The 12,856-nt window shown below is 38.6% G+C and overlaps 1 protein-coding gene across 3 annotated transcripts in view; it reads right to left on the bottom strand.

Annotated features, from left to right (window-relative positions):
- The window catches only part of exoc3 (exocyst complex component 3), a 34,376-nt gene extending 32,655 nt beyond the window's left edge, over window positions 1–1,721 (bottom strand). For 2 of the 3 annotated variants that reach the window (XM_040143433.1, XM_040143434.1), the window contains exon 1: window positions 53–196. In XM_040143433.1, coding sequence (XP_039999367.1) covers window positions 53–196 — 144 coding nt within the window. Of the gene's footprint in view, window positions 1–52; window positions 259–1,555 lie in introns of those variants that run through there. The other variant, XM_040143431.1, reaches the window with a different exon arrangement.
- Window positions 1,722–12,856: the final 11,135 nt, after the last annotated feature.

The raw sequence follows: 12,856 nt of genomic DNA, 5'->3' as shown, positions 1-12,856 counted from the left end.
AAAATAAAGGGTTGTATACTGAACTATACTGTACTGTCTGTTATCACATCACCTTCAGCCTGGCTTCCACAGAGGCCTTTTTGCGAGCCTCTCTTCTTCTGTACTGCTCCACTTTGTCCAGCTGGTCCGATCTCTGCAGCATTCCTGCCACACGCTGCACTGCAGTGGCAACTGCCTCCCGACTCGTCTCCTCCATAGTGTTTCTCAATAATATAAAGTACCAGTCTTATGCAAAGGCTTCAGGCAAATGCTCTTGAGCTGAAAGACAAAAATACAGACTGTCACAAGTCTGCTTCATACAAATCATTTTATTTGTTGTCAGTTACAGATTATAAATCTGTTCAAATTATACACTTTTACTCAGTGACAGATTGCCAGCTGTTCCTGAATTATACATTTGACTGACAAGGACACCGTTTCAAGAGGATTTCTTGTACATTCTTGAATTATGTCTGTCACACTAACAGGAAAAAGATAAAAGAGCTGGCAAAATGGTTATAAAGCAAATACAAAAATCGACATTCAGTAATTCAGTGTTCCCTATCACATTGCAACTATGGGTATGAAAAGGTAAAAAAAAAAAACTAAAAAAAACAACATTGTTTCAGTTTCAATTTTATTTACACAGCACCAAATCATAATATACATTATCCCGTGTTATTTTATATAATAGGTACTTTTTCTAATAATATAGTAATGTCAACACCTTACAATATTAGAGAGAAAAACCCAACAGTTCCCACCATGAGCAAGCACTTGGCAACAGGGGAGAGGAAAAACTCCCTTTTAACAGGAAGAAACCTCTGACAGAACCGGACTCAGGTTGGGCAGCCATCTGCCTCAACCGGTGGGTTGAGAGGAGAAAGAGGGGGAGAGAGGGGGAGAGGAGAGAGACCAAAAACAGCTGTATATACTGTTGTATTCAAGCACTGTCAGATTAGTTATTCTAACAATTATAATAAAAGTTTTTCTCTCTATGGAGACATTGTAGCACAACAATCCATCGTATTTCTCTGTATATCTCTCAAACCTCTCAACCTCTAAAGTGTTTCTTCAGAGGTGTGCTTGTCCAACTTAATGCTGAAGATGAAGAGGATGTCTAATTCCCGTCACAACATGACACTCATTTCTCCACAGTTAATATGGGACATGGTACGAAGTTTGACCAGAAAGCATAAAGGGACAGGTGTAACGTTGCCTTTCTTATATTTTTTTTAGAGCTGTTTAGCTGTCACACACTGTGAAATGGCTTCAATGGTTTCAACGCAGCACTGTGTAACGTTAGTACAGTACAAAGTAATGATAGCTAACAAGCTAGCGGTTAGCTAACATAGCGTAGTCTTAATTTTCAACAGCCGGTGCACAGTCGTCAGACAGACTTATCACTGTGACATATAAAGTGCCGAATAAAAAAAATGAGCTAAGCCTACAAATTAACTTAAATATTCCAGCTCCCTATATTTAATAGCATAAGCTAACTTAACAACGGACGGGAAGAGCTAACACTAGCTTCCTTGAAACTAGCTCATAATAAAAACCCAAGAAATACTCTTACCTCATGCATTTAAGAACGGGGGGGATAAAATGCATGTCTACAAATATAACATGAATATTTGTAACGCGGTTGGGTTGGGTTGTGGTGGTTGTGGTAGCTCCGGTAGCTCCGGTAGCTCCGGTAGCTCCGGTAGCTCCACTTGCTCCACTTCCTACTATTACTACTACTACTAATACTACTACTTCTTCTTCTTCTTCTTCTTATTCTTCTTATTCTTCTTCTGATGTTTTTATTTTGGCGTTTGGCAAAATGCTTTTTGGTGCATTACCGCCACCATTTGAATTGGAGTCTGAATCGGAATGGGTCTTATGACTATACTATATTTTTCTATAAATATAGGTAAATATAGCCCTTTATTCAATCGTAGCTGTTCATTTAGTTCAAGTTTGATGCGATCTTCCTCTAGTCTTTTTCAGTCTCTTCGTCAAAGAGACAGACGGACCCAGTAAACTTTATGGATTTTTTTACGATCCACCGGCCCAACGATGCAGCCGCCCACCGGGTTTTTGCCACGGTATTCCTGATGGCCAGTCCGACTCTTTCTTGCGCGAGCAGTAGCCTGGCAGTTTACACCAGAAGCCAGTTCTCGCGTCAACAAGGGACTGCCCCTCTGCTCTTTTCTAATAGAAACGTAGAGCTGATCTGTAAAATAACCATGAATTTATAACGTAAAGCGATTATGTGTTCCTGGATAAGCAGGGCTGTGTTTCTTCTGCAACAATTATGCAAGTAGCGGCTTTGTGTGTGTGTGTGTGTGTGTGTGTGTGTGTGTGTGTGTGTGTGTGTCTCGTCTCCCTTGCTCTCTGTTTGGACACTCAGATTTATTTACTTTTTAATCGAAGGTGCTGGAACGCCTTCCGGCCCACTTTAACCCTTGCTGCGGGCACTGAAGACATAATTAAAGGTTCCACTGTTTCCTCTATGTTACAATACTCACACATACAAGCTGCATGTTTACCAATTATCATAAGTGTACTGTTAAGACTGGTGTGCCCAAATCTCATCAGAGATGGTGTCCTCTTCTTTTTTAGTTCTGCTAATTTCTGTCATTTATCCTGCTTTCTTTTTGATACTGTAGTAATGCTTACCTTTAGTTTCTCTGTTCCATTCCTCCTTCCATTTCATTTCCATTTATGATTTGATTATGCGTTTAACTTCAGCTTTCCTATAGCTAGTTTACTGTCATATTTACTTTTTTTTACTTTTTTTTTTTCAAATGTTTCTTTGCATATTTGTCTACCAATTTGTTTGCCTCCACCCTACTGGAATCCAGATGAGTTTTCCACTTATTCCTGCTTTGTTCATTCTGAAAATAGTTAGTTAGAGATATTTCCAGCACAATGTCCTGTCTTGCTCCTGATGCATATTCTTGACACTAGAATGCAGTGCTAGAATCTGAACCTATTAAAACTTGGCTTGGTTTGGCGTATTCTGTCAAATTGTGTGCTAAAAGAATAGCCAACAGTTCCCTTGTAAATACTACCTGGTTCTTGCTAACTCTTTTGTTCAACATTACATTTAAATCTGGAATGATTAATGCAACCCCTACTCTATTACTGGCTACTTTTGAGGCATCAGTGTGTATTTTAAAATAATCCTTGTCCATCTCCTTACTTGCTTCTTATCTATCTATCTTTATTACATCCTAAGAGGTGCAAGTCAACCACTACCTGCTCTGATAAACAAGGTGGGAAAACAGAGAATGGTACATTGTGGGTTAACATTATTTGCCCTATCCCTATTCCATTAACTGTGTTTCCTATTGTCTAACCAAAGCTCTTGACCAGTCGTTTTTCTTTCTCTTGGCAAGGCTGTAACACCTTCTGAGTAGGATGACTCTCCTTATGGCTCTTTAAGTTTGGCCAATATGTTAATGTTGATTGTATTTCTTTCATTTCCACCTGCAAGGCTGATACTGAGGTTGTTTTTATGGCACCACAGCCGCCTTGAATCTCAAGGCCTGATATTGAATAGTATCCGACTTCTTTAATACCTATTTTAATGCAGACTGATAAATTATGCAGCCATACTCTAGGACTGTCCTGATTAACCCAATATATATGGTTTTCAAAGAAAGCCTATTTGCTCCCCAGTCTCTGCCCCTCAACATTTTACAATATTCTGTACTTTTTTTTTTACATTTTTCATGAGTTATCCAAGTTAGATTTTTGTCAAACCAGATCCCTAAATATTTGAAACATTCTATCCCTCTAAGTTTTCTCCATAAAGTTGAAGGTTGATCTGGTCCTGAATTTTCCTTTTTGTGAAAAAAACTGCCTTTGTTTTTGCCACTGAAAATCTTAAACCCCATTCCAGTGCCCATATCTCTACTTCACTCATTGCCTCTTGTTTTTTTTAACTATAAAATTTGTTTTCCTTCCCCTTTTCCACATAAGCCCGCCATCTGCAAAAAAGGCAACAATAGACCTATCGACACCACTTAATACTTCATTTAACGTAACTGAAAACAGAACTGGACTAACTACACTCCCTTGAGGAATTCTATTTTCCACTAAATACTAGTTACTATAAGGAAGTTTTAACCCATCTATACATTCTCCCTCTTATTCCCATTTGATAAAACTTGATCATTAACCCTTGCTTCCACATCATGTCATACGCCTTCTTTAATGGAAAACGTTAATGCTATTCACCTTTTATGCTGTAGTTATATTAATCTATGAAATGCATTGTTTGCTCACTGTTCCATGGAAAAGATACAGCCTGACATCCAGGGATAAAATGAACCATTTGAACCACTTGATGACGATGTCAGCCCTGCAGCTGTGATGGAACAATTCCTATGTGTGTGTCTTATCTCTTTGTACAGTTACACAGTCCCTTCTGTACTCACCAAAGTGTATAAATGCTTACTAAGTTTTGTGCTCTTTCTACATCGCGGTACACTAGTCATTGCTGCGTGACCTTTGATATCTTTATGCTTGAGACCATCTGCAGATGATGAATCAAACTTACAGAAGGAGATGAGTTGACTCTTAGTACTATACGTAATGGAAAGAACTTCCACCAAACTCAAGATCAAACAACTAAATTCTCTTTTTCTTCATTTGAGCTTTCCTAATTTCATTTTCAAGACACAAAGCTGGATCAGTCTTGCTTCTTCCTTTTCTAAATCCACTTTGGTAATTCTTTGATAGTTCCTTTGTCTATATATGATATCTTAATCATTCATTTATCATTTTTGCATAATGTTTCCTCGAGTGAAGTCAGAGCAATCGATCTGTGACTTTCTGCTAAAGTTACCTCGCTTACATATCGGGACAATAACTGACTCTCTCCATTGAGGGGGTAAACATCCCACTTCCCACATCTTAATATATAATCTTAATAATATTCCTTTACTCCTGCTTCTGCTTTTGCTTCTTCTTCTTGGCTTGGATTTTTGATGGTGGTCTGTAACTAGTGTAGGTCCAGTACCACAAGCCTCAGCTTTAGAGTGCAGGCTCCAACATGGGCTTGAAGTCTTCAGCAGTTTAGTGGAAAGTGCTAAGGGAAACTTTACTTACATTACTGAGTGACCAAATCTCCATTTTATGCACCACATACTGTTGTGAAGGTGTGTTAGACATACTAGTTACAGGCTGTGAAACCTGTATTCTGGGCTACTTGCGAAAAAACTATTTCACAGATTTTTTTCAAATCTAGACTTCATCAGAAAAGGCTTAGATCAACAAACCAATATATTTAGACTTGTCAAATCTGGACTAGATTAACAGAGACTAGGAGTCACAATAGACAGTGTGGCAAATGGCTAGGTTACTGTGCGGGGGCAAGCCCTATAAACATGAATGTCTGTTGCTGACTGACTGAGTGAGTGATGAAGTTACACTATTGGTCAGCCGAATGCCATGTGACTGAATGATGAAGTCACACCACTGGTCAGCTGGCTAAGGGCTGGAGTCTCCCCATCAGCCGCTGCTCTTTTAAAATGAATTGGCGCGAACAGTTTCTATTACGTCATCAGGGGGGCTTTCACAGGCAGTGTTGCCAACTTAGCGCCTTTGTCACTACATTTACAGAATTTTCAGACCCCTTTAGAAACTTTTTTTTCCACCAAAGGACCTAGCAACAAATCTACTGACTTTTTGGACAGACCAGTCTCCAGTATTGCCCCGTGAGCACAAAGTTGGGTTTTCACTTCGCATGCAAACCTCTCTATGAGTCTTATTCAACTGACTGCAAAGCTGCTGACATAGAACTAACTTTCTCTCTGAGTGGTAATTTTACAAGTAAATGTAACTGAAATCAGAGCATAGCTGTTGTCCTTAACTTATGTATATGGTGATTTTGTCAGACTACGTCTCAGTTATAAAATCGGAATTTTAGCTGTGCAGAGCAGCAGCTTGGAAATGGCTTGGACGTGACTGCTGGTTACATTTAGTGTTAATGGGCCGTGCTTCAGTCACTATTTTGCACTTGTTCCATTGTCTGACAACAGAAGGAGGCAAACATGTAAATGAGAACAGCTTTATCGGCAATTCATCTGTATTTAATTACTGTATATTTGAGCACAGAGAGTGGGAGAGAAGCAAACAGATAGAGGGCTGAAACCAGCTGACACTAGCCAGAATACAAATACGATGCGATAATGTCATGAATAAGCTAATTAGTGTATAACATCATCTAGTGACATTTTGCAACTTTTCGTGCAGGCTTTAGCTACTTTCCATTGAAACAAGTTGTTTATATCGGTTCCACAACAGTTTTCCACTACGTCCTCAATTTCACACATTGACCATACATGATCCAACCATTGTTGAACTCAATAATCCACAATGACAAAGTGAAAAGATGTTTTCAGAAATTGTCGCAAATTTATTAAAAAACAAAAACTTAAACTCTCATTTACAGAACTATTCAGAATCTTAAATGGTACTTTGTAGAGGCTCCCCTTTGGGCTCAATTACAGCCTCAAGTCTTCTTAGGTAAGTCTCTACAAGTTTTGCACTGGTGGCGAATCCTCTCAAGCTTAGTCAAATTGGAGGAGAAGTGTCTGTGAACTACCATGTTCAGGTCTCTCCACAGATGCTCTATGGGTTTAAGTCTGAACTTTGGCTGGGCCAAACAAAGTCAGTTAGAGAGTTGTCCTGAAGCCTCTCCAGCATTGTCTTGGCTGTATGCTGCAGGTCATTGTCGTGCTGAAAGGTGAACCATTGTCTCAGTCTCAGGTCAAGTGGTCCAGTGAATCTTGAGCAGGTTTTCTTCAAGGACCTCTCTGTATTTGGCTGCATTCATCCTTCCCTCAATTCTGACCATTCTTCCTATTCCTACTGCTGAGAAGCTCCACCATAGCATGATACTGCAACCACCATGCTTCACCGCAGGGAAGGTATTATCCACGTCATGAGCAGTGCCTGGCTTTCGCCTGACATGGTGTTTGGAGCTCTGCCCAAAAGGTTACATATTTTGCCTCATCAGACCAGTCAATGTTTATCCTCATGCTCTCAGAGTCTTTTAAATGCAATTTGGCAAACTCCAAGCGGGTTGTCATATGCTTTTTACTCAAAGTGGCTCCCGTCTCACCGCTTTACTATAAAGGTCTGATGGACTTCTGAGGACTTCTTAAGCTCTGCTAGAGTTACTGTTGGGTTCTTGGCCACTTCCCTGATCAAGGCCCTTCTTCCTCGGTCTTCAGTTTGGCTGGATGTCTTTCTGCTATTCAGTGACAGCCAAACAGCAGCTGGCTGCAGGCCACACCTCCCTTTATCTGATGATCTTTAAACTTAGCAGCCTGACACCACACTGTCAGTGTGATTCAGCTTGCATGAATTAAAAGCACAGACTTCTAAGGGAACTGCCAGGCTGACAGGTTTATACACATAGAGAAATTTGTTGTTTGGGGTAACGCATCTGACTACTGTGTAAGAACAGTTACAGTGGAACTGAACTACATTGCTTTGAAACATCTTTGAAGAACTGACACTGATTTGTATCAATATGGATTTGTTACAGCTGCCAGGTAAGTGTAATTTGATGACACTGTCTATACAAAACATGAGTAAAGTATAAATGTGTATATGATTCAATGGTAACACTTTAAAGTACAGTACAAAAAACTGTGAAATGAGTGAGTGAACGAGTGAGAATGATTCAGTTAGGACCGGATAGTTAATCAGTCATTAATAAGTAATTCCCTAATGACTCCAACACCAGGACTATGAAGCAGATAATGATGAGTTACTAGAGAACAGACCGGGAGAAACTATATTAATGAATCATGAGGTGATAATTAGTTCATAAATATCTGTGACTTGACATACTGACTACTTTCATTAGACATTGCTGGTTAACTTTGAAACCACTGCTGAGTAGCACAAAACTAATTGCTAATGTATTACTGATCACTGAAACATTACTCTTTTCTGTGCCCCCTATAGTAAAGGGATACATCAAACGGAGTTGTTACTGAGTCGTTCCTCATTACTTCATCATAATATTACAATAAATCCCTTAACAACAAATCAGAGACAGTATAAGTATTTTAATTATAATATCAAGGCTAAATATACATTAATATTTACATCCATGTTATATATTCTGATGCATATGTAATAATGACGACTTAAAAATTGAATGCAATAAACTATCATTTTAACTAAACTTAAAGACTGAACCATTTATCTGTGTGGAAAGTAAATTATGCAAAACAGTGCTTTTACAAAAATATTGAGTATTTACATATTTACAAAATGCTCCAACGTCTGGAGCATAATAAATAGTTTAAAAATTAATATGACTCGTAGACACTGGTGATATACTCACTGAAAGTTACCTTAACCAATCCAACATATTTCTCCTGGTGGATTTGTCATGTGTGTCGATGGGCAAAACTGTAACCTTACAGTCCCTTTATCTTTTCTTTTCCTCACAGTATCCACAAAGGATTACCAAAGTTTAGGCAAACAGGCTAATCATCCTTTTACTTCCATTTTATCAAAGAAAATAAAGCAAAAAAATAGACTGTCCCAAGCTCAGCAGAAATGAACCTTCATTCCAGTACAGTGTTACATCGCTGGTTGCTTTAGTTTCAACTGTTGAACAGATCATTACAGATGACTAGCAGATTGTATCATGCTAATTTAGCATCAGTTAGCATCATGCTGCCTTGGCATAAGTTAGCATCAGGCTACCTTAGCATCAGTTAGCACATCTATGGGCTACACCTATAGTCTACTTTCAGGGATAAATTTTAGACTAGTAAAACCAGTTAGTTGGGGAAGGCGTGTCCAGTTGGGGACAAAAGCCATGTCCCCAATTGGGAAAAAGCTGATTGTCACAAGTGTCAGTTATATCTGTGGGATGCCGAAAAATTTAAATTAATATTAATTTAATAGAACTACTACTACTAATAATAATAACAATTTAATACATTAATGGGAAAACAAATATCCTCTTGACATGATAATAATGGCTGCAAACACCCATTATTTGCTTGAGGTTTTGAGTGGCATGCCAGCAGTCCAGTAGGAAGCAAAAAGATCTTCAAGCAGTCATCTCTGCAATAACCCGTCCAAGCACAAAATGACCTGACGTACAGTCAACTAACACTGTTACTAGTACTGCTACATAGTAATCATAAACTATGTATTTAGTACAAAGCTTCTGGTCAGGAGTCTAACAAATATTCACGCTGACTTACTCTAAGAGTGAATTAATAAAAAATGTATTTTAGTATTTTAGCTTTAGCTGTGTGTGTGTGTGTGTGTGTGTGTGTGTGTGTGTGTGTGTGTGTGTGTGTGTGTGTGTGTGTGTGTGTGTGAGTGGTGGACCTGACGCTTGATTTGTTGTTTAGGAACTTATTGTGATATAATGATGAAGTAATGAGGGTCTACTCAGTAACAGTAGGAACTATCACTTTACGGTGCACAGAAAAGAGTAATGTTTTAGTGATCAGTAATGCATTGGCAGTTAGTTTTGTGCTACTCAGCAGTGGTTTCAAAGTTAACCAGGAATGTCTAATGAAAGTAGTCAGTATGTCAAGTCACAGATATTTATGAACTAATTATCACCTCATGATTCATTAATATAGTTTCTCCCAGTCTGTTCCCTAGTAACTCATCATTATCTGCTTCATAGTCCTGGTGTTGGAGTCATTAGGCAACTACTTATTAACGACTCATCAACTATCAGGTCCTAACTGAATCATGCAGCTCTGTCATCATCAGGGCACCTGACTTTATCTGCGGTCAATAATACCTGTACTTTGACTGATCAGGACATGTGCAGTGTGTGTTTTATTTATCATGAATCATAAGCTGCTTTCCTGTGTTGTTTTGCGCACAATTACTGTGCGTGAATTTGGTTTCAGATCTGTGAATCTCAAAGACTGGCTACTGGAGCTCACCTCCTCTTATTTCATCAACAGCCTTCCACAGTGATTTTTTCATGCAATGACAAATAAGTTATGAAACAAATTAGTTATGAAATGAGAAACATGCCTAAATTTCTCACTAAACGGTGAGATTTTTTATTTTTCCATGTAATATTTGGTATTAAAGGCAACCATAACTTAATAAAGCTCTCTCTTTCTCTACCAGTTATATAGATCACCTTTTTCCAAATAAAGGCTCACCCCCTTCAAACCAATGAGAAAAACCCAGAGAGAGAGAAAACGAACAAACAAACAAAAATCTGCCGTGTTACACAACCAAAACTTAATACTGTACTCATGCACGATTCCATCATGCATAGTAAGAAGCAGAACATGAAAATATTTTTTCAGAGCTCTTAAAAAGCACAGTGAAAAAAAGCTACATAAATGAAATGTTTCCTCTTCCTTTACAAAAGGGTGTTTATGCTTGTTTGTTTAGTTGTCTGCTATGAAACCATGCCTCAGTGAAAATAGTGAAACAAACCCATAATGAAATTGTTGCACACATGACTAGTATAAATAACTGCCCATGCCTATTATTCAACAGCTCAACAGTGACTGTAAAATTTCTAAAATGCTGATTGTAAAATATCAGAGTGCCATGACCTCCAAAAATATTGCATTGTTTCTAATAAGCCCTTGATAAATTCTAGAGAGACATTGTTGGAAATGATGACACATCAGTTAATGACCACATGAGAATTTTATAGCCTCTTGCATTTACCTGCTCTAATATGTGAATTTAATTAAAGAAACAACTTTTTGTCATACTTACTTAATATTACTAAGCAGCATTGGTGGTTTTTCATCAAAACATTGTACTTCTATCAATTTGAGTAATATGCAAAATGTTTAAGAGATTAATATCCTACACACTAATACCTTTGATGTGCCCTTGATAGAGAGATAGAGTGGTACGGCAGAGAGAGAAAAAAGAGGATAGGTAGCTAGGTAAATAGATAGATAGATAGATAGATAGATAGCACATGTGCTCCTAGATACATAAGGAGACTCATGATCAGTAGGACAGATGGTTGCTGTTAGAAAGTCAGGCTACACTGATTTCTTGAGTTATGATTGTCAAGCCTCTATGTGATTGTACATTATGCTTAGGAGTCAGCAAGATTTTTGTATGGACAATTCATCGGTTTGAGTCTCATCATTGCTCATAGTCTCCCAAAGAGTTGATAATAATTGTGACACAGAGCGAGTCACAGTTCACACCTAAAATTTGAGTGTCCTTCATAAGGAAAAGCAAAGCTAATCTGACTGTTTGAGATTCATGACAGAAAACACCTGCACGAATATTACACTGTAATGACATACTGTACAAATCACATCACGATTCAACAGAAAGCTGGATGCTTTTCAATAATACTGCATATTGTTGTAAGTACTCAGCAGATAACTGGACCTCTAGGCCACATCTATAGTATACTTCTGTATACTCAAATATACAGATGCATTGTAGGACACTGACCAGTCAGGATCACCTTGGTGGCAAGAGGATGGATTTACAGCCAGCTAAGGTACGTGGCTCGTTACAAACATTTGATTCAAATGTTATTTTAGTATCTTGGCTCTTCAAGCCTGATAACTAACTAGCTATCTTTGTGAGGGTAAAGGTAATGATATTTGTTGGTTGTGCTAACAAAATTAGGTTAGCTGTTGCCGATGCTGACGTACCTAGTTAACTTCACAGGATTTTTTGCCTAAATACATAGCGTTAGCTAACAGAAACATGATGCTGAAGCTTTCAGTTTGAGTCGATACTGTCCCTGTTGCTGTCGTTTAGGTAGGAATGTAGTTTATTTTTGTGCATGACACTAACCTACGTGCATGAGAATGTTAAGTTTCACAACCCTGTTTCAAGACCTCTGTATCAAAACCCACATTTTAGTGATTTATACAAAGTGAAACAACAGTTCAGTTTGGTTATCAAACTAATGTTATTTCTCAAGGTCAGGAATGCTAACGTTATCTAACATAATTTTCAACGTTATTTTCAACATCTGAAATTAGGGCAGGTAGTGCAAACCCAAGCAGTTAATGCAACCAGTTGTATGTGGACGTGTTTACTTCTGCTAAAATTACCAAGTAATGTTAATTTGTCAACATCTAAGCATCTCTCTTTGAGCTGATGTCTGCCTTGTATGGGAGTATGTTTCCTATATTAGGCTTGTGTGGTTACCAGGCACTGGGCAAATTGTAATTTGAATGGGGATTTGACAGCAATGTGCCACAGCAGCAGATATGCAAGCAGCACACACAATACTTGGAAGCCTGCATTTCATTGCACGTGGAACAAGTTAATCAAGACACACACACTTGAGTGACCAGAAAAAATGTGAATCCCATGTACATTCTAACACAATCTACTGTGCAACAAATTCAAATATTAAAATTAAATGAATACATTTTAGCAAGAGAGGAGTTGACTAAACCCATTTTTGAGGCTGCCGTTTGTGGTCATGTTGGAATGTTTAGTATTAACGGTGTTTGTAATTGTGTTCTCCCATATATGAAGGTAGTGGTGGACTAAACATTAGAGACAGCCCTGAATACTGTATAATCCGGTTTATGTCACCATCTGCATCCTAGTTCTCCTTCGCCCCTGTCTCCAGCCCTTGCTCACTTTCTCCCAACTCCATGTTCTCCCCTTCAGACCTGCAATCCTCCTTCCACCCACAAGATGTCCCTAGACTTTCTTTCTGTCCCCACTTCCATTTGCTCACCTGTTTCCCATCTCCACTCACCTGAACTTCCCTCCCCACTCACACACCTGATCCCGGTTCCCTCATCACCCGAGCCAGTACTTATTCCAGCCCCTTTTTCTCAGTCAGTGTCAGTTTGTCTGGTTGTTGCTGTATGGTTCACCTTTCAGCATGACAATGAACTGAAGCATACAG

The sequence above is a fragment of the Xiphias gladius genome, chromosome 14 (assembly GCF_016859285.1).
Source record: "Xiphias gladius isolate SHS-SW01 ecotype Sanya breed wild chromosome 14, ASM1685928v1, whole genome shotgun sequence".
In the NCBI taxonomy this organism is placed as follows: domain Eukaryota; kingdom Metazoa; phylum Chordata; class Actinopteri; order Istiophoriformes; family Xiphiidae; genus Xiphias; species Xiphias gladius.
Note: the sequence above shows the minus strand (reverse complement) of the source record. Positions and strands in the feature narration are given on the sequence as shown.